Source organism: Hypanus sabinus, chromosome 2, assembly GCF_030144855.1.
Source record: "Hypanus sabinus isolate sHypSab1 chromosome 2, sHypSab1.hap1, whole genome shotgun sequence".
Classification (NCBI taxonomy): Eukaryota; Metazoa; Chordata; class Chondrichthyes; order Myliobatiformes; family Dasyatidae; genus Hypanus; species Hypanus sabinus.
The window spans coordinates 95,232,277-95,255,964 of record NC_082707.1 but is presented as its reverse complement, the minus strand read 5'-3'; the positions used below and the strand labels follow the sequence as shown (position 1 = coordinate 95,255,964).

Here is a 23,688-nt window from a genome sequence, read left to right as displayed (position 1 = left end):
TAGGATGAACATAAAAAAATGTGAACTTGCTGAGAAAGAAATTAAATGTATGTTAGAGAATAATATTATTAGACCTTCTAACTCGAATTGGAGTTCACCTTGTTTTGTGGTGCCGAAACCAGACGGTAGTATTAGGTTTTGTACAGACTATAGGAAGGTGAATGCTGTAACAAAAACAGATGCATATCCAATTCCTAGAGTAGATGATTGTGTAGATAAAGTTGGAAAAGCAAAGTTTCTTACAAAGATTGATTTATTGAAAGTGTATTGGTGTGTTCCACTAACAGACAGAGGTAGAGAGATTTCTGCATTTGTAACTCCATCTGGGCTATATGAATATAATGTTCTTCCATTTAGAATGAAGATTGCCCCAGGTACTTTCCAGAGGATGATTAACTGTGTGATTCAAGGATTGAAAGATACAGGTGCTTATATTGATGATTTAGTGACAGGAAATGATACTTGGGAAGCACACATTATTGTGGTGGAGAAATTGTTTGAAAGGCTTTCAAAAGCTAACTTAACTATTAATTTAGCTAAGAGTGAATTTGGACATGCCACTGTGACTTACCTTGGTTATGTTGTGGGTCAAGGGAAAGTAGCTCCTGTTCAGGCAAAAGTTCGGGCAATTTTCGAGATTCCCACTCCAACGGGAAAAAAAACTCTGAAGATTCTTGGGAATGGTAGGATATTATCGAAAATTTTGTAAGAATTTTGCTAATGTTGCCCTTCCATTAACTAACCTCTTGAAGAAGAATGAGAAATTTGTGTGGACAGTGCCTTGTCAAGAAGCATTTGAGAAATTGAAAACTATGATATGTCAACAACCTGTGCTCAAGGCACCTGACTTTGAAAAACCTTTTTTATTAGCTGTAGATGCTAGTGATGAGGCTGCAGGAGCAGTTTTAATGCAAAGAAATGAGGGTGATGAGGTTGATCATCCAGTAGCTTACCTTTCTAAGAAATTTAATAAGCATCAAAGAAACTATTCAACAATAGAGAAGGAATTGTTATCTCTTGTTTTAGCTTTAGAACATTTTGACGTATATGTTGGTACAAATCAAAAACCACTTTTCGTTTACACTGATCATAATCCGTTAGTGTTTCTGAGTAAGATGAAAAACAAAAAAAAAGGTTATTAAATTGGAATTTGATGTTACAAGAGTACAAAATTGTGATAACTCATATTAAAGGTAAAGATGATGTGGTTGCTGATTGTCTATCTCGATGTTGAATGTACAAGGTAATTTTTTTATGGAGCGGTTTTTTTTTACATTTGTAACACTCCTGTATTGTAAGTTGTAAGATGTTATATGATGATACTATGTATACTGTGTATGTTATGAAATTTATACATTTGTTTTTTTTCTTGTAAATAATTGTTTACAATTTTGTTCTTGACAGACCAAAAAAATTTTTTTTTGGAGGGAGGTGTTACTTGGGTATCTTGTACTTGTCACGTGACAGTGGTGTTGAAGCTATACTGGACTTAAGGTAGTGGTCTTGTGATGGTGGAGTGATGTCATTTTCCTGCCAGTAGAGGTCATGTGACAGGTTTTTTTTTACAGGGTATAAAAGGAGGACCCCTCCCTGTGAGGAGGGGCAGTTCGTGGCTGGATTTGCCATTTTGACTCCATGCCACTGCGTGGTCCAATATTATGATGCAGTTTGGTTGAAAGGTGGAGTTTTACTTAATGCCTAAAGTTTAAAAGGTCATTGCCGGCAGTTTCTTTATAATACTGCCAGTTAAAAATCAGTGGAGAGTGAAGATCAGAGTTCAGGAGTTAAAAGATCGAGGAAAGTCGATTTCGACGGTGAAACAGGTTCGACCTTGTTTGATTCTCATTCGGAAGGAATTCTTTGGCTGTGCCCGTGGTAACCCCAGCAAATAATAGCAGAAAGTGTTGGGTACAGTTTTGTCAAAGAAAGGTCCGTGCCTTTAAGCCGTTTCACTTTCATCTTCGTAAATTCTCCGGTAAAAGTATAGTTCGACTGGGAACCGCAACAACATGACGTGAAAGGGAATTTAAATCGTCTGAAAAGTCTCTCCTTTAATGGACTGTAAGCATTTTGAACTTTTGCAGTACTACTTTGAAGAACGGTTTTTGCAACATTGCTTTAAGAACTGTTTAAGCTACTGCACAGCAGCTGATTTCCGGTTGCGTTAGTCGTTTGTTTACTTTTTGGGGGTTTGTTTTTCAGTGTTTAATAAATGTTTTATTTGTTATAAAAAAAACTCTGCCTCACTTATATATTTATTGTTGCTGAATCCGTAACACTTGTGTGTTGCCTCTAAGACTTGTCTGAGTCTGGCGTCATGCTCTTGTTTAGATGATCCCTAAACAATATCGTCCATGGAAGTATCCACGCCCTCAATGTGCTCCTATAGCATGTTTTATGGTACACTTCAGGAGGTGATGCAATTCCAAATGAAAGCCTAAGAAAAGGGTATCTGGCAAAAGGAGTGTTAAAGGTACACAATTTTGAACTCAGTTCAACTAATTTAAGTTGCCAGAATCCAGAGGATACATCTAATTTACTAAAGTACTTGCATTAGCGAACTGTGACATAATTTCTTCAGGAGTAGGCAATTTGAAATGCTCTTTTTTGATGGCTCAATTCAAGGCTCTTGGATCTAAGCAAATCCTGAGTTTTCAGTTTTACTTATCAACAATAACAAGCAAATTGATCCATTCAGTCAGTTCATCAATTTTTTGTATGACCCCCTAACCATTCTGTCAAGCTCTGTTTTCAGTTGATCACGTAATGCAAAAGGTACTTTTCTACATGGATGTACTATGGGTAGCAATGTGTTGTCAATTTTAATCATGTGCTCTCCTGGAAGACAACCAAGCCCTTTGAACAAGTCCTCATACTCTCTCATCAAGTCACTGTATTCTGACTCTGTGTCTCTGTCGAGAGCTAAGACTCATTTCACCAAATTCAGTCTCACAGGCAGATAAACCCAGTATTGACTGTACATTCTTGGGCACGACCACAAATGAAAGCGTGTGCACTATATTTTTGTGTGATACATTTGCCACACATGTTCCTTTAACTGGAATGTCTGCAGCTGAATACCCAGTCACTTTCATATCTGTCTGATGTAACTTTGCTTTTGGCTTTAATGCATTAAGCTCAGATTCTGCAAGAACATTTACTTGTGCTCCAGTATCCAGTTTAAACAGAATAATGTTTTGGTTCACTTGCAATGGCATAGTCCAATTATTCTTACTTTGTTTATTTTCACAAAGCACATCAATATAAAACTCCTCGTGTTCATTTTCAAGCACTGCATTTACGTGTTTTATTTCCTTTCTACCTCTGCAACAGCGTGAAAAATGATTACTCTTACCACAGTTGTTGCACACTTTCCGATATGCTGGACACATTTTAGGTTGGTGCTGCTGCCCACAGCGATTTCAAAGTTTTTTTTTTCTTTCAGATGATGCCTTGCTCTCCATCAGTTCGTTGTTACTTCATTATTTTTTTTCTAATATGTTCACGCTTTACAGCGTCTACGCTGCCGTTCTTGATTAAAAAGCTCTTTAGCCTGTGACATCATGGTCTCCAAAGCTTTGCGGAGAATTGAAGCTTTTTCCAAATTTACGTCTCGTTCTCTTAGACCGGGGGTCGGCAACCTGCGGCTCCCGAGCCATTTGTGGCTCTTTCACCTCTGTGCTGCGGCTCCCTGTGGCTTTGGGAAATAATTGGTCAGTATTTAATTAAAATGTATTTTATGTTAGTTTGTTAGCTTTTGAAATGTAATTCTAAATTTGAAGATTATGGTGATCTTGTACAATCTAAGTGTGGCGACACATTTCCTGGCACATCCGAAACGGCTCACAATTAGCCAGCATTCCGGCTAAGGGAGATAGCCTACGGGGGTTTGTGAGTACGCGTCTTTTGCAGCATCTGCGTCCATGGGGGCTGGGTTGAGGGAGGCTTAAAAGCAAGGCTGTTTAGTTCGAATAAAGTTATTCGACTGCAGTTTACTGACTGCGTGAGCACACCGCTACAACGTGTTTTTATCGCTATTAATATACGTCACCACTGCCAATACCTGACACCCGCCAGTGCGCGATTTCTTTAATTTTTCGATCCAAGGTAAGCCAACTATGGAGAATTCTAAAAAAAGAAAAGTGACTGAAGAAAACAGAACGTTTAATGATACGTGGACAGATTCATTTGCTTTCACTGTTGACGAGACTGGTTTACCGGTATGCTTAATATGCAATGAGAAACTAGCAAACAACAAAAAGTCAAATGTCGCAAGGCATTTCCAGAATAAACACGCAGCCTTTGCTCAAAAATATCCAGATGGAGATGAGAGAAAAAAAGCCGTTTCGGAACTGATGCGGAAGGTTGATCTGAGCAAAAATCATTTCCAGAAATGGATGAAGTCTGGAAAATCAACGACATACGCCAGTTATATTGCCGCTCAGGAAATAGTCAGGCACGGGAAGCAGTTTACAGATGGTGAATATATAAAAGAATCTTTCATTAAGATTTCAGAACATCTATTCACGGACTTTAAAAACAAGAGTGAAATTGTGCAGAAAATCAGGGATATGCCCCTCTCTGCAAAGACTGTCAAAGACAGAACCATAAAAATGGCAGAAGACATCACAAGACAGCAAATTAAAGACATCAATTCAGCTGTGGCCTACTCGATTGCCTGTGACGAGTCTAAAGACAAAGGTGATATTGAACAAATAGCGTTGTTCTGCCGGTATGTAAACTCTGCCGGGCCACAGGAAGAACTGATTGAGTTGATACCTCTAAAAGACCAAACACGGGGGGAGGACATCTGTGAGGCTGTCTTGAATTGTTTAAGAGCCAAAGGAATAAAGACCACCCATCTGGTGTCAGTAGCTACTGATGGGGCACCGACTATGACGGGAACGCACAAGGGATTTGTGGCTTTACTGCAGAAGTCGCTGGACAGAAAGCTGCTGACTTTTCACTGCATCTTGCACCAAGAGGCACTGTGCGCTCAAACATTTCCTCCGGAATGCACAGAAGTAATGGATGTTGTCATTCAGATTGTCAATAAAATAATGGCAAAAAGTTTAAATCACCGTCAATTCCGTTTGTTACTGGACGAGCTGGAAAGCGCATATTCTGATCTCCTGCTGCACAACAAAGTCCAGTGGCTGTCCAAAGGGGAGGTGCTGAAACGCTTTGTCGCGTGTCTGGAAGAAGTGAAAACTTTCCTGGGCAGCAAAGGGCTCAACTTTCCTGAGCTGGAACAGCCAGAGTGGCTGGAAAAGCTACACTTCATGGTAGACATGACAGCGCACCTGAACACGCTGAACACAGCTCTTCAACGGGGTAAGGACGTACAGCCCTGCACATGTTGGAGGATGTTTTGGCATTCGAGCGCAAGTTGACGTTGCTTGCCAGAGATTTACAGAAAGGCACATTGTCTCACTTCCCCAATTTGAGAGAGTTCAAACAAGGTCACGACATGATAAATTCGGAGTATTTACATTCTGCAATCATCGCAATGCAAACATCGTTTGGGAAACGCTTCTGTGAGTTCAGAGAGGAAAAAAACACATTATCCTTCCCGGTCACTCCCCTAAGCATCGATCCATCCCTACTAAATACGACTGCATTGTCAGGTGTGAGTCAACCTGAACAAGTATGATAAATATTTTAATTGCCTATTATTTTACGTATATTCATATGTTTTCATTGTTCAGTGAAATAGTCCTTTTATTTTTCAGGTTGACAGCTGGCTGACGTTATTTTTGGTTTGCTGCTGGCGGCAAATTTAAGTTTGGCGTTTTTCATAAATACAAGAAGGACTCAAATAGACGTTGAGTATTTTACTTAAAAGTAACCTTCAACCCAACGTCTTTTTTTCGGAGTTCAAAATGTTTTTGTTGCATGCAGAAATGTAATTTCATTTTCTCTGCAGGAGTTCATCAATTTCATAAATGCAACACATTATAGTTTGTTTATACATAGCATAAAGGCAAAACAAAACGTTGTATGCAGTGTTATTTCATTTTAAATGTTAAGCGGGTTTTGCGGCTCCCAGTGTTTTCTTTTCTGTGGGAAACGGGTCCAAGTGGCTCTTTCAGTGGTAAAGGTTGCTGACCCCTGTCTTAGACCATTAGCCAGAATGCTGCAAACAATTCTGTCTTTAATGAGAGAGTCTGTCAGCTCTGAAAACTCGCATGTTTTACTGTGGTTTCTCCATTCTGTAACAAATTGGTCAATCTGGTGTCTAGTCCATCTGGTCGAGGTCATTTTTCAGCTTCACAAGCACTAGTTTTAGTGACTAGATTCAATTCTGACTCTGACACTCAGATTTCTAGTATACTGGTGTCTTCCACAGTGAAGATAGATGCAAAATACTTATTAAGTTCATCTGTCATTTCTTTGTTTTCCATCACTACCTTTCCATTGTCATTTGCCTATGATCTGATATCCACTTTCGCCTCTTTTACTCTTGGTATCCTCTTTTTATATTGTTGGCCAGCTTGCCTTCATATTTCATCTTTTCTCTCCTTATTGCTTTTTAGTTGCCTTCTATTGGTTTATTTAAAGCAAGTTGCTCCTCTAACTTCCCACTAATTTTTGCTAGGTGATATGCCTTTTCTTATGCTTTTTTTTTGTTGTCTTTGACTTCCCTCGTCTACCATTGTTGTCTCATCCTCCCTTAGAATGCTACTGCTTTGGAATGAATGAATTCTGCATTTTCCAAATTACCCCCAGAAATTCCAACTATTACTGCTGTACCATCATCCCTGCTACTTTCCCCTTCCAATTAACTTAAGTCAGCTCCTTTCTTGTGCCTCTGTAGTTGCCTTTACTCGACAATAATACTGATACATTTGATTTTAGCTTGTTTTTAAACTGCAGTGTAAATTCTATGATATTAAGATCACTGTCTCCTAAAGGGTTATGTTACTTTAAGTTTGCTAATCAGCGTGGTTCATTACATAACACTTAATCCATAATTACCTTTTCCCTAGTGGGCTCGACTGCAAGCTGCTCTTAAAAAGCCATCTTGGAGGTATTCCACAAATTCCTTCTCTTGGGATCCAGCACCAACCTGAAATTTTCCCCAATCTATCTGTGTTTTGAAATCCCCCATGATCATTGTAACATTGGCCGCTGTCTTTTGTAACCCACATTCTGGCTACTGTTCAGAGGTCTATATATATAGACAATAGACAGTAGGTGCAGGAGTAGGCCATTCTGCCCTTCTAGCCAGCACAGCCATTCACTGTGATCATGGCTGATCATACACAATCAGTACCTCGTTCCCGCCCTCTCCCCATATCCCTTGACCCCGCTATCTATGAGCTCTATCTAACACTCTCTTGAATGCATCCAGAGACTTGGCCTCCACTGCCTTCTGGGGCAGAGCATTCCACATATCCACCACTCTATGGGTGAAAAAGTTTTTCTGCATCTCTGTTCTAAATGGCCTACCCCTTATTCTTAAACTGTGGCCTCTAGTTCTGGACTCACCCATCAGCGGGAACATGCTTCCTGCCTCCAGCGTGTCCAATCCCTTAATAATCTTATATGTTTCAATCAGATCCCCTCCTATCCTTCTAAATTCCAGTGTATACAAGCCCAGTTGCTCCAATCTTTCAACATATGACAGTCCCGCCATTCCGGGAATTAACCTTGTGAACCTACGCTGCACTCAATAGCAAGAATGTCCTTCCTCAAATTTGGAGACCAGAACTGCACACAATACTCCAGGTGGGGTCTCACCAGGGCCCTGTACAGCTGCAGAAGGACCTATACTTAATTCCTCTTGCTATAAAGGCCAGCATGCCATTAGCTTTCTTCACTGCCTGCTGTACCTACATGCTTGCTTTCATTGACTGATGTACAGGAACATCTAGATCTCATTGTACTTCCCCTTTCCTAACGACTCCATTTAGATAGTAATCTGCCTTCCTGTTCTTGCCACCAAAGTGGATAACCTCACATTTATCCACATCTGCCACACATTTGCCCACTTACCCAACCTGTCCAAGTCACCCTGCATTCTCATAACTTCCTCATCAAGGTCCTTTTACCCTTGCAGTTTCTGAATTCTACCCTCAAAGATTATACAACTTCTGATCCTATGCTGCTTATTTCTGAGGATTTAATTTCATTTTTTTTAAACCCAACTGCACCCACAGCCTCTGGCCACCTGCCTGTCATTTTGATATGATGTGTGTCTTTGGATGCTAAGCTCCCATCTATGATCTTCTTTCAACCACGACTCAATGATGCCCACGATATCATATCTGCCGATTTGTAACTCTGCTACAAGGTGATGTGGCTGCACTATATATTGTACCAAAGCCGAACAATATGTTAAGTAAAATTTAGTTTATTTGGATATTGGATGAATTGTATTGTCACTGATCTTTTTTAAACTTAAGTTCTTGAATGATAGTCCTTTTGTCTTTCAAACTTGTATGCCCAATGGCTCTTGAAGTATTCCTGTTTGCTTCTCTAGTAAGGAATAAAAATTATCTGTATCAATGAGTAATGCAGTAGACAACTGATCAACCTGTTGCCTTTCTTTTTTAAAAGTTAACAGATTGGGCCCACCACCTCAACTGTGCAAACCCGGTGAGCTGCGGCAAGAATATGAAGAGCAGATCAGTAAGGTGAGAAGCAGGGAGTTGCTTCTTGTGTCCACTGTGGTGTCTTCTGATTCATCTTGGTTTTTTTTTTAGAAATCAGATGAATTTGTGCGTGTGCAATGCAATAATAGTACTTTTTCGGTTACACAAAATGAGAAATGATGCTAGTGTTCATAATTGATTATGATTGTTTATTAAAGACTTTCCATATGAGTAAATGTTCTTGATTACAGCTGAAGGAAGAGCGTCGTGCTCGTGAAGAGGAGGAACACAGAGCAAGTGAGGATTTTATTCAGAAGCTTTTGGCAGAGGAACAAGAGCAGCAAATGTATCTGACACAAAAGAAGAAAGAGATGGAAGATCAACTAAAGAGAGATGAACAGCTAGCCAAGTTATTGAGTAAGGAAGTGGTAAGTAACTATTTGTGGAGAAGCCTATATGTGTTTATAGTTTGAACTAATTGGTCTCGATTTATTATTTTTAAGGATGCAAGTATAAATTAGGATGCTAGAAAAGTCTAGTACACCATACAGCCATTAACCTTGGAATAAATTGGTGGTTGTATGTAGTTAGAAGAGAACCTAAGGTTCGTGTTAGTATCAAAGTATGTATGCAGAAAACCATTCTGAGATTGGTCTTCTCCAGAGCCAAGAAATACAGAAAAACCATCGTTGTAAGAAAAGACATCTTAGCCCTTCTCTCCCCTCCCCCGACCTACCGCATAAGAAAGACGCATACTCGCTAACCTCTCTTTTGCACACAAACTAACAGATTACCCACCCACCCAGAAAACAGCAGTTAGAACACCTGCCCCATGCCTCTGGAACACAAATTTAATAGGCCCCACACGGAAAAACACCAACAAGAACACCAGACCCAAAACCCCAACCCCTCTCTCACACAAAAACTAACATATCACCAAAAAGAAAGAAAACTGAAGGAGACTGATATAAACTACAGTCCACACCAATAATCATATAAATTTCAGAATTTCAAAAGTTTCCTCCGTCAGCATGGAGCAGAGTGACTACTTGAATTCTGTCCTTCCATGGAGAGCGACTGCTGACCTCTGGCTTCCTGTAATTTTGTGGCTTGGATGCATAAGCAGTGAATGAAAGATTTACACGGTCTTTCAGATGGACTAATGTCCCAAAATATTTGCCCTCCTAATTGGGTCTAAATCACCTGCTGTGCTTGAACTGTACCCCTTCAGAATAACATTTCAATATGATTGCCTCTATTCTTATGAACTCATTATGGAAATCCTTCATTTTAGGAATTAAACTAGTAATCCTTAATTGCCATTGCAGGACATGCATATCCTTTCCTAGAGGCTAATTCATGGCACAGTATTCCAGTACAGCAATGGAAGAGTTGTTTGTTGGTAAAAGTGCTAAGAACAAAGAAGGAAAATAATTGCCCTCAGTTAATGTTCTTTGGTGTTCTTTTTACCTTTTATACTTTGCAGAGTTTAATGTATGGGACTGCTTCCAAAGCCTTTGGTGAATGCACAAAATCTGTTTCTTCGAAGTTTAATTCATCCATCTCCAAAGGAACCAAATTGACAGCACATAACCCAAATAATATGGAAAATATACAAAGGCAAGTAGAGGTGTGATGGGATTCTTAAACCAATCACATGGATCATTTTTGCACACTTCTGATTCTTCTGTTTTAATTCAAAAGGAACTTTGGGTTCTGAATTGGGCAGATCACTTGCTGTTGAATATGTAGTGGATGTTTGTTTTTTTTAAACTTTGAGATTATTTATGTTAAGTTTTCAATTTGTTATATAAAATAGTAAAGGCAGATGCAATGTGATTGTACAAAAAGGGCAGGTTACACTTCAATCCCAAGGGAGATTGTTATCCTGGTGGAGAGGTTTACTAAAGCTGTTGGGGAGAGTTTAAATGTGGAATGGGCTGCTGGCGAAGGTGGTGGAGGTGAATACGATAGGGTCTTTTAAGAGACTCCTGAACAGGTACATGGAGCTCAGAAAAATGGAGGCCTATGGGTAACCCTAGGTAATTTCTAAGGTAAGGACATGTTCGGCACAGCTTTGTGGGTGAAGGGCCTGTATTGTGCTGTAAGTTTTCTATGTTTCTACATGATGTTTTCATTGCATCTGTGTAAATGTTCTTTATAAATCTGGCATGCCTTTTTGTGGTCTGAAGATGCATTGAACGGGCAGTCCATATATGTGGAATTATCTTTGAATAAGATGGGCAATCAAAGAACAAAAATGTAATTATTGGGTGCCATTTTATTTTAACCTAAAGGTATACATTTAATTCTCTAATAATTACAGTAGTTTGCTAAGAAACCTGATGATGTAGAAATTCACCTGAAGTAGCAATTTAAACAGATTTTCCTGATTGTGCTATAACCAATGTGGCCTGCATCAGGTAAACAGTATTCCTTCGTCCATCAATTGCGTTATGACCAGTTCATGTTATAGAAGTGTTTATTGATTTAGAGATACAGCTAAATCAATAAACACATTTCTGTCCCAATGAGTCCATGCTGCCCAATTACACTTGTGTAACAAATTAAACTACTAACCTGTACATCTTTGGAATTTGGAAGGAAACCCATGTGGCCACAGAGAGAATGTGCAAACTCCTTACAGACCCTCAAAACCAATTGAATCTGGATCACTGCCACTGTAATAATGCGCGAACTGATACACTACTGTGCCTTGTTTTTGGCAGAATGACCCATATTATTGGATGTAAAATCAATGGTGATAACATAGTGATTGATATCTGCATAATTAAATTGTGACTGAATATACTCTGCACTATAGAATGACTAAATAAGTAATACATTTTGGATGTGAATGGTTTTGAAGAGAATCTTAATGTCTTAAGGATGAATGTTGTAGGTCCAGTAATACCGAAAAAGTGAAAGTTGTACAGAAGGCCAATCTTGGAAGAAATCAGATCTGTCCAGATTGTGAAGATTACTAGTTTGAGGATATTTACACATGAGGGTTGAGAATTTTAAAGTAAGCTTTAATGCCCAGCATCCTTCTCCAGCATAGATTAGTGGAACATAAGTCTCAGATCAGAAGAAAGGATCCATGCTGCAAAGCTTTTTTTGATGAATCAAAGCTTACAGAAGAGAGAAGGCTGACCAAGTGAATCACGGAAATTTAAGTCAAGAATTAACAAGAATATATATGTATGAGGGTTGGCAGCATTTGTACTGAGATGGTAAAGAACAGACTGAGGGTTTGAAGAAGTCTAACTTGCAATCAAAATGGGCTTTGATGAAAATCTAAAACCCTTGCACTTTTAAGAACATTGCTGTCCTGTCACTCTTGTCCTTGCTGACCTATGTTGGTTTCCCAGTTTCCTCAATATCAAATTTTCAGTTATCGCCTTCGGATTGCAAGAGATTCACAGTGTCATCCTTGCTGCTTTAGTCACTATTGCCACAGTTTTTGCATTCTTCAGTTCTAGCTTTGCAAGCACCTCATTGTTTAATCACTTCATTGTTAGTGACAATCCTTCCAGTTGCCTACAATTAACCTTGGCATTCTGTCTCAAATTTGTCTTATTTCCTTGGCTAAAATGGTGATTGCCCTGCCAGATTATTCCTTGAGTGCTTTGTGACAAATTTTATGAATGTTCTTAAATCCTAGTTCAAGAATGCAAATTGTGCATCTAAATAAAGTTTTTTGTAAACCATTGCTTCCGTAACTTTTAAAGTGAATGCAAATGTAAATTTGAGTGCTTGCACCTCGCTTTTGTGTAGAAGTAGCGTTTATAGCCACATTTTGTTTGAATTTGGTGAACTGCATATAATATTGTGTCCACTTAATTGCGGTTGCTGTTTTCAAAGCTGCTTGGAAAGGGTGTTTGAGACTGGTATCTGGGATGGGCAGTGTGTGGAAGGGTTGCCAGCAAAGTCTTGTACACAGCAGAATTCAGAAGTTGATAGATCCTGAGGGGTCTTGACATATTGCATATTGAGTGGAGGTTTCCTGTGGAGAATTTACAACTGAAACTTAATGTTTGTACTACATATTGAAAACTCAAAATTTGAGGTACTCAAAGTTTCAGGCGGGTAGGATGTAACTAATGGTGTGTTCCAATGATTAATCCTTGGCTCTCAATTATTGACTTGCTATGTTAATGACTTGGTGGAGAGTGCAGGTAAACAAGTTTGTCAATACTGTGAATGTAGATGGGAGAGCATGCTGTGAAAATGATACTTGTAGCAGGACCTGGATTGATTGGGAAAATAGGTGAAAATTGTGAAGAAAGGAGTTTAATATAGGAATCAAAAGACATTCAATCTAAATGAGGAAATTGGAAGTACAGTAAGTGAAGTACAGAGGGTCTGGGTTTTGTGTTTGAATCTTATTGCTGGTAGGAAGGTTTAGCAAACAGGTAATCATAGTATATATGACAATAATAAGCCAAATTTGCTATGGTTGTGTTAAATGCTGGAGTAGGCCTAGGCATTCAAGTGACCTCCTGCTTCATTTGTTCTAATAGACACTCTTTTAAAATGAGGGGACACCCATTTAAGACAAATGAGGAACAACCTTCGAGTTTCTTTGAAACTCAGGATTGTAGAGTAGTGAAAGTGGAGTTTTAGAATGCTTTATGGCAAGGTAGAATCATTTTTGCTCAGCATGTGGGTAAATGGTAATGGGCAGTCAGGTATGTAGGGTTGTATTTACAATCGGGTCAAGTTAATCTTGTTAAATAGCAGGGTAGGCTTGAGTGGTTGAGTGATCTGGTCCTAATTTGTATGGCAATTTAGTTATTCCATGTTACTAACTTCATTAACTGCCATTAGACCATGACCAGCATCAGCATAAAGTCATTGAATGGTTATCTTTAAATTTCCCCTTTTTTTTCATCTACACAGGTATTTATCACCTACTGTGCCAAAGTATCAAACTGCTGAGATAAGTACACTGAGAAGCAATCTCACTGGTGCAGTAAGTATGAAATTGATCATTTCGATTTTTGTATTACATATACCTTGTATGTGCAGTTTAATGTTATATTACAAGTGCCCTAAAATTGCTTTAGTTCATTGCTATTATATTTTAGGTCTTCTGCAATTGACCTCCTCCCTAATAGTCAAGAAGAAGTTAATGAAAATGTGGGGTACTAACACAGATAGAGACGTGTAAATTGGTGGTTAACAGTCAGTGTGGATTTGTTGGGCGAGAGGGCCTTTTTTATGTTGTAGCTCTCACTCTCAACATCTCCTTGTGCTTACAAAAGGTTCAGAGAGCTAGATAACATTAGAGATCTAGAATATTATAAGGCTAACAGGAAGGAGCTTAAGAAGGAAATAAGGAGAGCCAGAAGGGGCCATGAGAAGGTCATGGCGGGCAGGATTAAGAAAAACCCCAAGGCACTCTACAAGTATGTGAAGAGCAAGAGGATAAGATGAGAAAGAATAGGACCTTTCAAGTGGGAATGTGTGTATGGAACCGGAGGAAATAGAGGTACTTAATGAATACTTCAGTATTCACTATGGAAAAGGATCTTGGTGATCGTAATGATGACTCTCAGCAGACTGAAAAGCTTGAACATGTAGATATTAAGAAAGAGGATGTGCTGGAGCTTTTGGAAAGCATCAAGTTGGATAAGTTGCTGGGACCAGATGAGATGTACCCCAGGCTACTGTGGGAGTAGATTGCTGAGCCTCTGGCAACAATCTTTGCATCATCAGTGGGTATAGGAGAGATTCCAGAGGATTGGAGGATTGCGGATGTTGTTCCTTTATTCAAGAAAGGGAGTAGAGATAGCCCAGGAAATTATAGACCAGTGAGGCTTACCACAGTGGTTGGTAAGTTGGAGAAGATCCTGAGAGCCAGGAGTTATGAACATTTGGAGAGGTAGAATATGATTAGGAATAGTCAGCATGGCTTTGTGAAAGGCAGGTCTTGCCTTGCCAGCCTGATTGAATTTTTTGAGGATGTGACTAAACACATTGATGAAGGTAGAGCAGTAGATGTAGTGTATATGAATTTCAGCAAAGGCATTTGATAAGGTACTCCATGCAAGGCTTATTGAGAAAGTAAGGAGTCATGGGATCCAAGGGGGCATTGCTTTGTGGATCCAGAACTGGCTTGCCCACAGAAGGCAAGGAGTGGTTGTAGACGGGTCATTTTCTGCGTGGAGGTGACCAGTGGGGTGCCTCAGGGATCTGTTCTGGGACCCTTACTCTTCATGATTTTTATAAATGACCTGGATGAGGAAGTGGAGGGATGGGTTATTAAGTTTTGCTTATGACACAAAGGTTGGAGGTGTTGTGAATAGTTGTGGAGGGCTGTCAGAGGTTACAGCGGGACCTTGATAGAATGCAGAACTGGACTGAGAAGTGGCAGATGGCGTTCAACCCAGATACATGTGAAGGGGTTCATTTTGGTAGCTCAAATATGGCAGAATAATGGTATTAATGGTAAGACTCTTGGCAGTGTGGGGGATCAGAGGGATCTTGGGGTCTGAGTGTATAGGATGCTCAAAGCAGCTGCGCAGGTTGACTGGTTAACAAGGCATATGGTGTATTGGTCTTCATCAGTCGTAGAATTGAATTTAGAAGCTGAGAGGTAATGTTGCAGTTATATAGGACTCTGATCAGACCCTGCTTGGAGTACTGTGCTCAGTTCTGGTGTTCTCACTACAGGAAGGATGTGGAAGCCATAGGAAGGGTACAGAGGAGATTTACAAGGATGTTGTCTGGATTGGGAGCATGCCTTATGAGAATAGGTTGAGTGAACTTGGCCTTTTCTCCTTGGAGTGACGATGGATGAGAGGTGACCTGATAGAGGTGTATAAGATGAGAGGCATTGATCGTGTGGATAGTCAGGCTTTTGTACAGACGAGATGTTAGGGGTATGTTTATTACTCAGATTGAGTGTGTGGAATGGGCTGCCAGCAACGGTGGTGGAGGCGGGTATGATAGGGTCTTTTAAGAGACTTTTGGATAGGTACATGGAGCTTAGAAAGATAGAGGGCTATGGGTAAGCCTAGTAATTTCTAAGGTAGGGACATGTTCGGCACAACTTTGTGGGCCAAAGGGCCTGTATTGTGCTGTAGGTTTTCTATGTTTCTATGATCCAGTCATTGACATTTTCTTCTTTCCTATTAGTTTTACCAGAAACATACCCCTCAGTCAAATGCTGCTTTGATGACTTGGGCAGTTGCTCTTGTGTCTGGAATTTGGATCTTTGGTTCATGTTTGAATCTGACTGCAGTGAAAATAGCTCTGAAATCTGAAGTGAGCATCAGTAAGCAGAATCTGAGAGCTTTGTTGATAACTCCTTCATTTTGATAACTGAGAGTAGACATGTTTGGATATTAATCAGATTAGTACTTTTTTATGAATAGGACATACCTGGGTGATTCTAGTTTTCTCCTCTACTCACATTGAATACATGTCACTGATGTAACCTTACTCAATCATCTTAGTTAGGGCTGTAGCTAGCTCTGGAATGCAGGTCTTTGGTACTACTGTTTATCTGGTAGTTTGACATCCTTTCCATTTCTGCACATGGCATTGTTTTTCAGTTTGCAAACTATGGGGTATGGATTGAATTTTTGGACTTGTGTTATGGTAGAGTTTGGTAGAAGCTGATGTGGATCATCTATCCAGCACTTCTGGGTGAACTTGGTTATGAATGTTTTATCATTTTTCTTACCAGTGAATGAGAATAGGCTGGAACTGCCTTCCCCTTTTTAGCCTTTTAATTGAGCTCTTTACACTGGAAGAGTAACTATTAGGAAGAAAGGAGTCTGGGACACAGGTTTGGAAAGTTGATGAGCAGATACAAAGGAGAGAAATGCAAATTGTGTCCTTAAAGGAAATTTAAGGTAGCACTCACATTGACAGTGATTAAGTGCTTTGAGAGGTTGGTCATGACTAGACTGAACTCCTGCCTCAGCAAGGACCAGGATCCATTGTAACTTGCCTATTGCCACAATTGGTCAACGGTGGGTGCAATCTCAATGGCTTTTCACACAGCTTTAAACCACCTGGACAACACAAACACCAATGTCAGGGTGCTGCTTATTGGCTGTAACTCAGCATTTAATGCCATCATTCCCACAATCCTGATTGAGAAGTTGCAGAACCTGGGCCTCTGTATCTCCCTCTGTAATTGGATCCTTGACTTCCTAACAATCTGCAGATTGGTGATAACATCCTCCTCGCTGACATTCGACCCTGGTGCACCTTGGGTGTGTGCTTAGCCCACAGCTCTACTCTCTCTATACCTATGACTGTGTGGCAAGGCATAGCTCAAATGCCATCTATAAATTTGATGATGCAACCATTGTTGGTAGAATTTCAGGTGGTGACGAAAGGGTGTACAGAAATGAGATATGCCAACAAACGGAGTGGTGCTGCAGCAACAACCTAACACTCAATGTCAGTAAGATGAAAGAGCTAATTGTGAACTTCAGGACAGATAAGACGAAGAAACACCTACCAATCCTCAGAGGGATCAGAAATGGAGAGTGAGCAGTTTCAAGTTCCTGGGTGTCAAGATCTCTGAGGATCTAACCTGGTCCCAACATATTGGTGTAGTCATAAAGAAGGCAAGACAGTGGCTATACTTCATGAGTTTGAAGAGATTTGGTATGTCAACATATACACTCAAAAACTTCTATCCCTGGAGAGCATTCTGACAGGCTGAATCACTGGTACAGAGGGGCTGCTGCACAGGACCAGAAGAAGCTTCAGAAGGTTGTAAATCTAGTCAGCTCCATCTTGGGCACTGGCTTACAAAGTACCCAGGACATCTTCAGGGAGCATTGTCTCAGAAAGGTAGCATCCATTATTAAGGACCTCCAGCACCCAGGGCATGCCCTTTTCTCACTGTTACCATCAAGGAGGTACAGAAGCCTGAAGGTACACACTCAGCGATTGAGGAATGGCTTCTTCCCCTCTGCCTTCCAATTCCTAAATGGACTTTGAACCCTTGGACACTACCTCACTTTTTTAATATACTGTGTTTTTTATTTTTGCACGTTTTCCCAATCTTTGATATACGTATACTGTAATTGATTTACTTATTATTAGTTTTTTCTCTTGTGTATTACATTGAACTGCTGCTGCTAAGTTAACAAATTTCACATCACATGCTGGTGATAATAAACCTGATTCTGATTCTGAAATTGGGTAGGAAAAGCATAGTTGGGGCAGTAGACATTTGTGGAATTGGTGGACATTGGACATGTTGTGTATGTGGCCAGGTTAGACAACAAAACTATAAATAAAAATGCTAGAGACTGGAGCCAAGTTAACAAGGATTTTTACTTACGGAACCTGAACTGAACACGTATATACAGATCAATATGTGCCTAATTGCTCATGCTCAATAATGTGTTACTATGACATAATCTAGTCCCATATTATACAGCAGGCTATGTGGTACACTCCTCTTTTATTTTAAAAGTGTATCAAATGTTTTTTTAGCTAACAGGGGCACTATGCTAAACAAATACTGTATGTGTACCCTTAATATACAAATACCCACCAACCGTTTAATTAGTAACATAATAATTATAACTGAAGTCTCTGGGGGCTCTTCTCTGTCTCACTGGGTAATGTCTGCCCCGCAACATTTGATTTGGGGTATTAGTCTGCACAGGTACATCAGGTGGGTCCTCAGCACTGTTGACAGGCTTATCTGTGGGCGAGGCTGATGTGGTCACATCAGGAGTGTTTGCTTCTATGTCTGGGGAGTCGAGGCAAGATACTGTTGTGTTTTCCACCTGAGCATTCACGATTTGATCCATGATGTGCTTCTGTGTCATGGGAGTCCGGGCAAGATGTTGAGTTTTTCACCTGAGCATCCAGGATTTGATCCACATGATGTCTCCATACATTCTCTCCCACCTGTACTGTATACATCAGTGGCCCGTCTATGGCTGAAATTACACTCGGCTGCCACTTTTCAGTCCGGTAATCCCATGTAAGAACTGACCGTCCCACATTGAAGCTCCATGTTGACTTAACATTCAAGTGTTTGAACTGTCTGTTCTCCACATCACGCTGTACATTTGGTTTGAGAAGATCCATGCGGGATCTCAGGTCAGAAACATCATCGCTGGAGTCTGGTTAGTGGTTGCATGTACTGCATTATGATAGACACGGAGGAAGCTGTCTATCTTGTGTTGTAGTGGTCGACTTTCATTGTCCCTTGCCTTGAGGGCTTGTATGTTTGCACAAATCTTTCTGCCAAGCCATTTGTGGATGGATGGTAAGGAGCCAGTGTAAAGTGCTTGATTCCATTGTTCTTCACAAAACCTTGGAATTCTTCAGAGACAAATTGTCGTCCATTGTCTGTGCAGATTTGCTCTGGTATGCTATTCCAGGCAAACATGGTCCTCAGCACTGTAATGGTCTTTTCCGATGTGGTTGTCCTTCATTTTGCTGACCTCTGGCCATTTGGAATTTGCATCAACGGTGATTTGGAGTCCATGAATGGTCCAGCAAAGTCGATGTGCACTCGCTGCCATGGTGATGAGGGCTACTCCCACGGATGGAGAGGGGCTCGTGTTGGTGTGTTCTGGATCTTTTGACATCCGGAGCATTTCTTGGTAACATCCTCAATTTGTTTATGATTCCTGGCCACCACACATAGGCATGGGCAAGACCTTTCATCTTCATGGTACCCAGGTGCCCCTCATGCAGTTCCTCCAGCACTCTGGTGCGTAACTTGGGAGGAATCGCAACTCATGAATCACATATTAGTGTTCACCGACACACTAACAGCTGCTCTTTCCTCACTGAGAAGGCTGGAAAGTGTGTTACCACGCGCTGGCCACCTGCCTTTACCGTGATGTCATACTTTTGACAACATAGGGTCATTGCATGTTTGCCTTTTGATGAGGCTGTTTGTTACTGGTAATTGTTCAACTATTGTCGTGTGAAAGATCTCTGCTGAATCCATTTGCATAGTTACCTCGGAAGTGAGCAGCGGTAAAGTGACAAACCATCTGCGTTGCTGTGTTGTTTGGTCCCCTTGTGTTCAATGTCGTACCTGTGACCTCCCAAGAAAAGGGACCATTGCTGCAGCCTTTGTGCTGTCATCACTGGAACGCCTTTCCTTGGGTTGAAGGTTGGCACATGAGGCTGATGGTCAGTCAACAGTAAACTTTTGGCCATACAGGTAGTGACTGAATTCCTTGACTCCCCACAGGAGGCTTAATTGCGTTCAGCTGAAGTTAGCGTTCTTGAGGCAATGGCTATTGGTCTTTTGGAGCCATCTGGAAACTTGTGCGATAACACAGCTCCTGTCCCATGGGGCGAGGCATCACAAGCTAGTCGGATAGGTAAGGAGGGGTCAAAGTGCGCAAGCACCCTGTCTGAAGTTATGAGTCTTTTCATTTCCTTAAATGCTTCTCATAGCTCTCAGTCCACTTCCATTGTGTCCCTGCCTGTAATAATGCATTTAGTGAACTAGACCAAGATATACTCTCAGCTGAGACACATTTTCAGGTGGTGGTGCCTTAAGCACGGATTCTATCTTGTCTTGAGATGTGTAAGCCATCCTTGTTGATCACATGCCCACAGTAAGAAAGTTCCTTTTTGAAAAACTCACATTTCTGTCAATTAGCTCTGAGCCCATATTCTCGTAACCTGGTGAGTACTTGGTTTAGGTTAGAAACGTGTTCGTCGTCATCTTTGTCGGTGACAATGATGTCATCCAGGTAACACTGAGTCCCTGGAATCCCCTGCAGAACCTGGTCCATTGCCCTTTGCCAGATTGCAGGCACTGATGCTATCCCAAACACCAACCTCTTGTACTGATAAAGTCCTTTGGGTGTATTTGTCAGGTATTTCCTGGCTGTTTCATCAATTTCCATTTGAAGATAAGCCTGGGTCAAGTCAATTTTTGTGAAATTTACCCCTTCTGACAGGGAAACAAAAATGTCTTCAATACAAGGTAGAGGATAATGTACTGTGTGTAGTCACCACATCTACGCACCTTGCTTGGTTTTCTTGATTTTGTGCTGGAGGTTTTCTTCATGATTGGAACAATGGAATATTCACTCCAATCCACCTTTGACAGGACCCCAGTCTGCTCCAGATCTTTCAGCTCTGCCTGTACTGGAGGACGGATTGCATATGGCACTGGCCTGGCTTTGTGAAAATTTGGACATGCATTTTCCTCAATCTCAATCTTTGTCTTCATGCCCCAAGGTGTTCCTATTCCTTTCATGAACACTTCCGCAGAGTCAGCAAGTATTTGCGACAGTCTCTTAGATGTAGCCTTGCTGCCGTCCTTTGCTGTCACAGTTAGTGCTTGATGGTGTGCCAGTCCAACTGAATTTTCCTAAGCCTTTCACATCCCAGCAACGGTGGTCCTCCATTTTTCAGTACATAGACGTTCAGTTGCTGGGTTTTATCTCCATGGGTCACTGTCACTTTAATTTTGCCTTCAAGACATACATTCTGTCCTGTGTGAGTCTTTAGCAGAAGTTTAGTTTGTTTCAGAGGTATGTGCAAAAACAGTCATTTGTAGTCGCGTACAGAGACCACTGTTAAGGCTGAGCCTGTGTCCAACTCCATTTTCAGTCTCGCGCTGTCCACTGTGGAGTGATCCATATTCTTCTTCGGTCATCTGTCTCTTCCACGCTGTGAAGTGGCAGACAGGACAATTCACTTAAGTCTGGGTCATTTTCATCAGAATTGCTTTGTTTCATTTTGTGCACATTGTTGTATTGTCCTTGTTTCTCTGCATTTTGCCCTTTTCCTGCTGTTGATCAGCTTTGCATACTCTCCCAGTGTGTCCCTGTTTGCCACAGTTTAAGCATTCTTTATCTTTAAACCAGCAAACATCAGGGTCATGTGACCTGTTCCCACAAAGTTAACATTTCTTTCCCTCATTTCTGCGTAGTGTTATTTTATTTGTAGCATATTGCAGAGATTTTTGTTGTATCTGTGAAGCACCTGGTGCAGCTGTTTCTAATGATATTTAGCGCTTTCTCGAGTGTAAGGTCTTTTTCACTCAGGAGCTTCTGTGTGGTTTCACAGTGCATGCCACACACTAACCTATCCCTCAATGCATCTGATAGACCAGCTTCAAATTGACAATGTTCTAATAATTTGCACAGTTCAGCATAATATTCAGAAATGCTTTCATCTTTGCTCTGATTCCATTTATGGAATTTAAATCTTTCAGCAATGACCAGCGTTTTGGAGTTTAAATGCTGTTGGAGAGTGTCTTCTATTCGCTTGAACATTTTGTCAACTGGCTTTTCAGGGTTTAGGGGCTCCGTGGCAGGCCGTATGTTTTCACACCCGTTACATGAAGTAAGACACTGGCTTTCTTTTCTTCATCAACATCGTTAGCATTATAATGTAACTCTATTCTTTCAATACAAGTTGCCCAGTCTTCAATGCCACCATCAAATGCTGTAATGGTTCCAATTAATGCCACCCTTGTGTTAATATATCCTTGTTATGTTAATTTAGCCTGGTCCCTTGTTTTCTTTTTGACTCGCATGACCCTTTTTTGCTAGAGTCGCGAGCATACTGTGGCTAGATGAGTGTGTTGTTCTTTTTTAAATCTCCCTTCTGAGGCAGACAAACCCTCAGCCCTGGGGATCAGCGCTGGCTGTGATCTCACCTGGAAGGGCAGTGGCTCTGACTGTGTCTTTCAGTCTCCGGACTCCAGCTGAACTCCCACTTCTTTTCAGACTCACGGCCTCACTCTGCCTCTTCTGAGTGCCATTATCAATTAAAGCTGCGTTCCAATACGATGCAGGTTCATTAACATCGTTGCCAATTTGTTGTGTATGTGACCGGGTTACACAACAAAATTATCAATAAAAAACACTAGAGACTGGAGCTAAGTTAACAGGGCTTTTTACTTACAGAACCCGAACTGAACACACACAGTTGAAATCAGAAGTTTACATACACTTGGGTTGAAGGCATTAAAACTCATTGTTTAACCACTCTACAGATTTCATATTAGCAAACTATAGTTTTGGCAAGACATTGAGGATATGTACTTTGTGCATGATGTGAGTAATTTTTCCAACACTTGTTTACAGACAGATTATTTCACTTTTAATTGACTATATCACAATTCCAGTGGATCAGAAGTTTACAAACAAAATCAGAAGAAATCAGCCAAGTCCTCGGGGGTGGGGGGAGGGGGGATTGTGGACCTCCACAAGTCTGGTTCATCCTTGGGAGTAATTTCCAAACGCCTGAAGGTACCACGTTCATCTGTACAAACAATAGTACGCAAGTATAAACACTGGGACCACGCAGCCATCATATCACTCAGGAAGGGGATGCATTCTGTCTCCGAGAGATGAACATACTTTGGCGCAAAAAGTGCAAATCAATCCCAGAACAACAGCAAAGGACCTTGAGAAGATGCTGGAGGAAACAGATAAACAAGTATCTATATCCACAGTAAAACAAGTCCTATATCGACATAACCTGAAAGGTTGCTCAGCAAGGAAGAAGTCACTGCTCCAAAACTGTCATTTTTTTAAAAAAAAAGCACCAGACTACAGTTTGCAAGTGCACATGGGGACAAAAATCTTACTTTTTGGAGAAATGTCCTCTGGTCTGATGAAACTAAATTGAATTGTTTGGCCATAATGACCGTCGTTATGTTTGGAGGAAAAAGGGCGAGGCTTGCAAGCCGAAGAACACCATCCCAACAGTGAAGCATGGGAGTGGCAGCATCATGTTGTGGGCGTGCTTTGCTGCAGGAGGGACTGGTGCACTTCACAAAATAGATGACATCATGAGGAAGGAAAATTATGTGGATATATTGAAGCAACATTTCAAGACATCAGTCAGGAAGTTAACGCTCGGTCGCAAATGGGTCTTCCAAATGGACAATGATCCCAAGCATACTGCTAAAGTTGTGGCAAAATTGCTTAAGGACAACAAAGTCAAGGTATTGGAGTGGCCATCACAAAGCCCTGACCTCAATCCGATAGAAAATTTGTGGGCAGAACTGAAAAAGCATGGAGGCCTACAAACTTGACTCAGTTACACCAATTCTGTCTGGAGGAATGGAACAAAATTCCAGCAACTTATTGTGAGACGTTTGCGGAAG

General features: G+C 40.8%; 1 protein-coding gene across 1 annotated transcript in view; it reads left to right on the top strand.

The window, feature by feature from the left end:
* rnf168 (ring finger protein 168) overlaps positions 1 to 23,688 on the top strand; it is a 34,157-nt gene that overhangs the window by 7,827 nt on the left and 2,642 nt on the right. The window contains exons 2-5 of the mRNA XM_059950629.1: positions 8,563 to 8,639; positions 8,849 to 9,025; positions 10,084 to 10,217; positions 13,500 to 13,572. Of these exons, the coding sequence (XP_059806612.1) occupies positions 8,563 to 8,639; positions 8,849 to 9,025; positions 10,084 to 10,217; positions 13,500 to 13,572 (461 nt within the window). The remainder of the gene's footprint in view (positions 1 to 8,562; positions 8,640 to 8,848; positions 9,026 to 10,083; positions 10,218 to 13,499; positions 13,573 to 23,688) is intronic.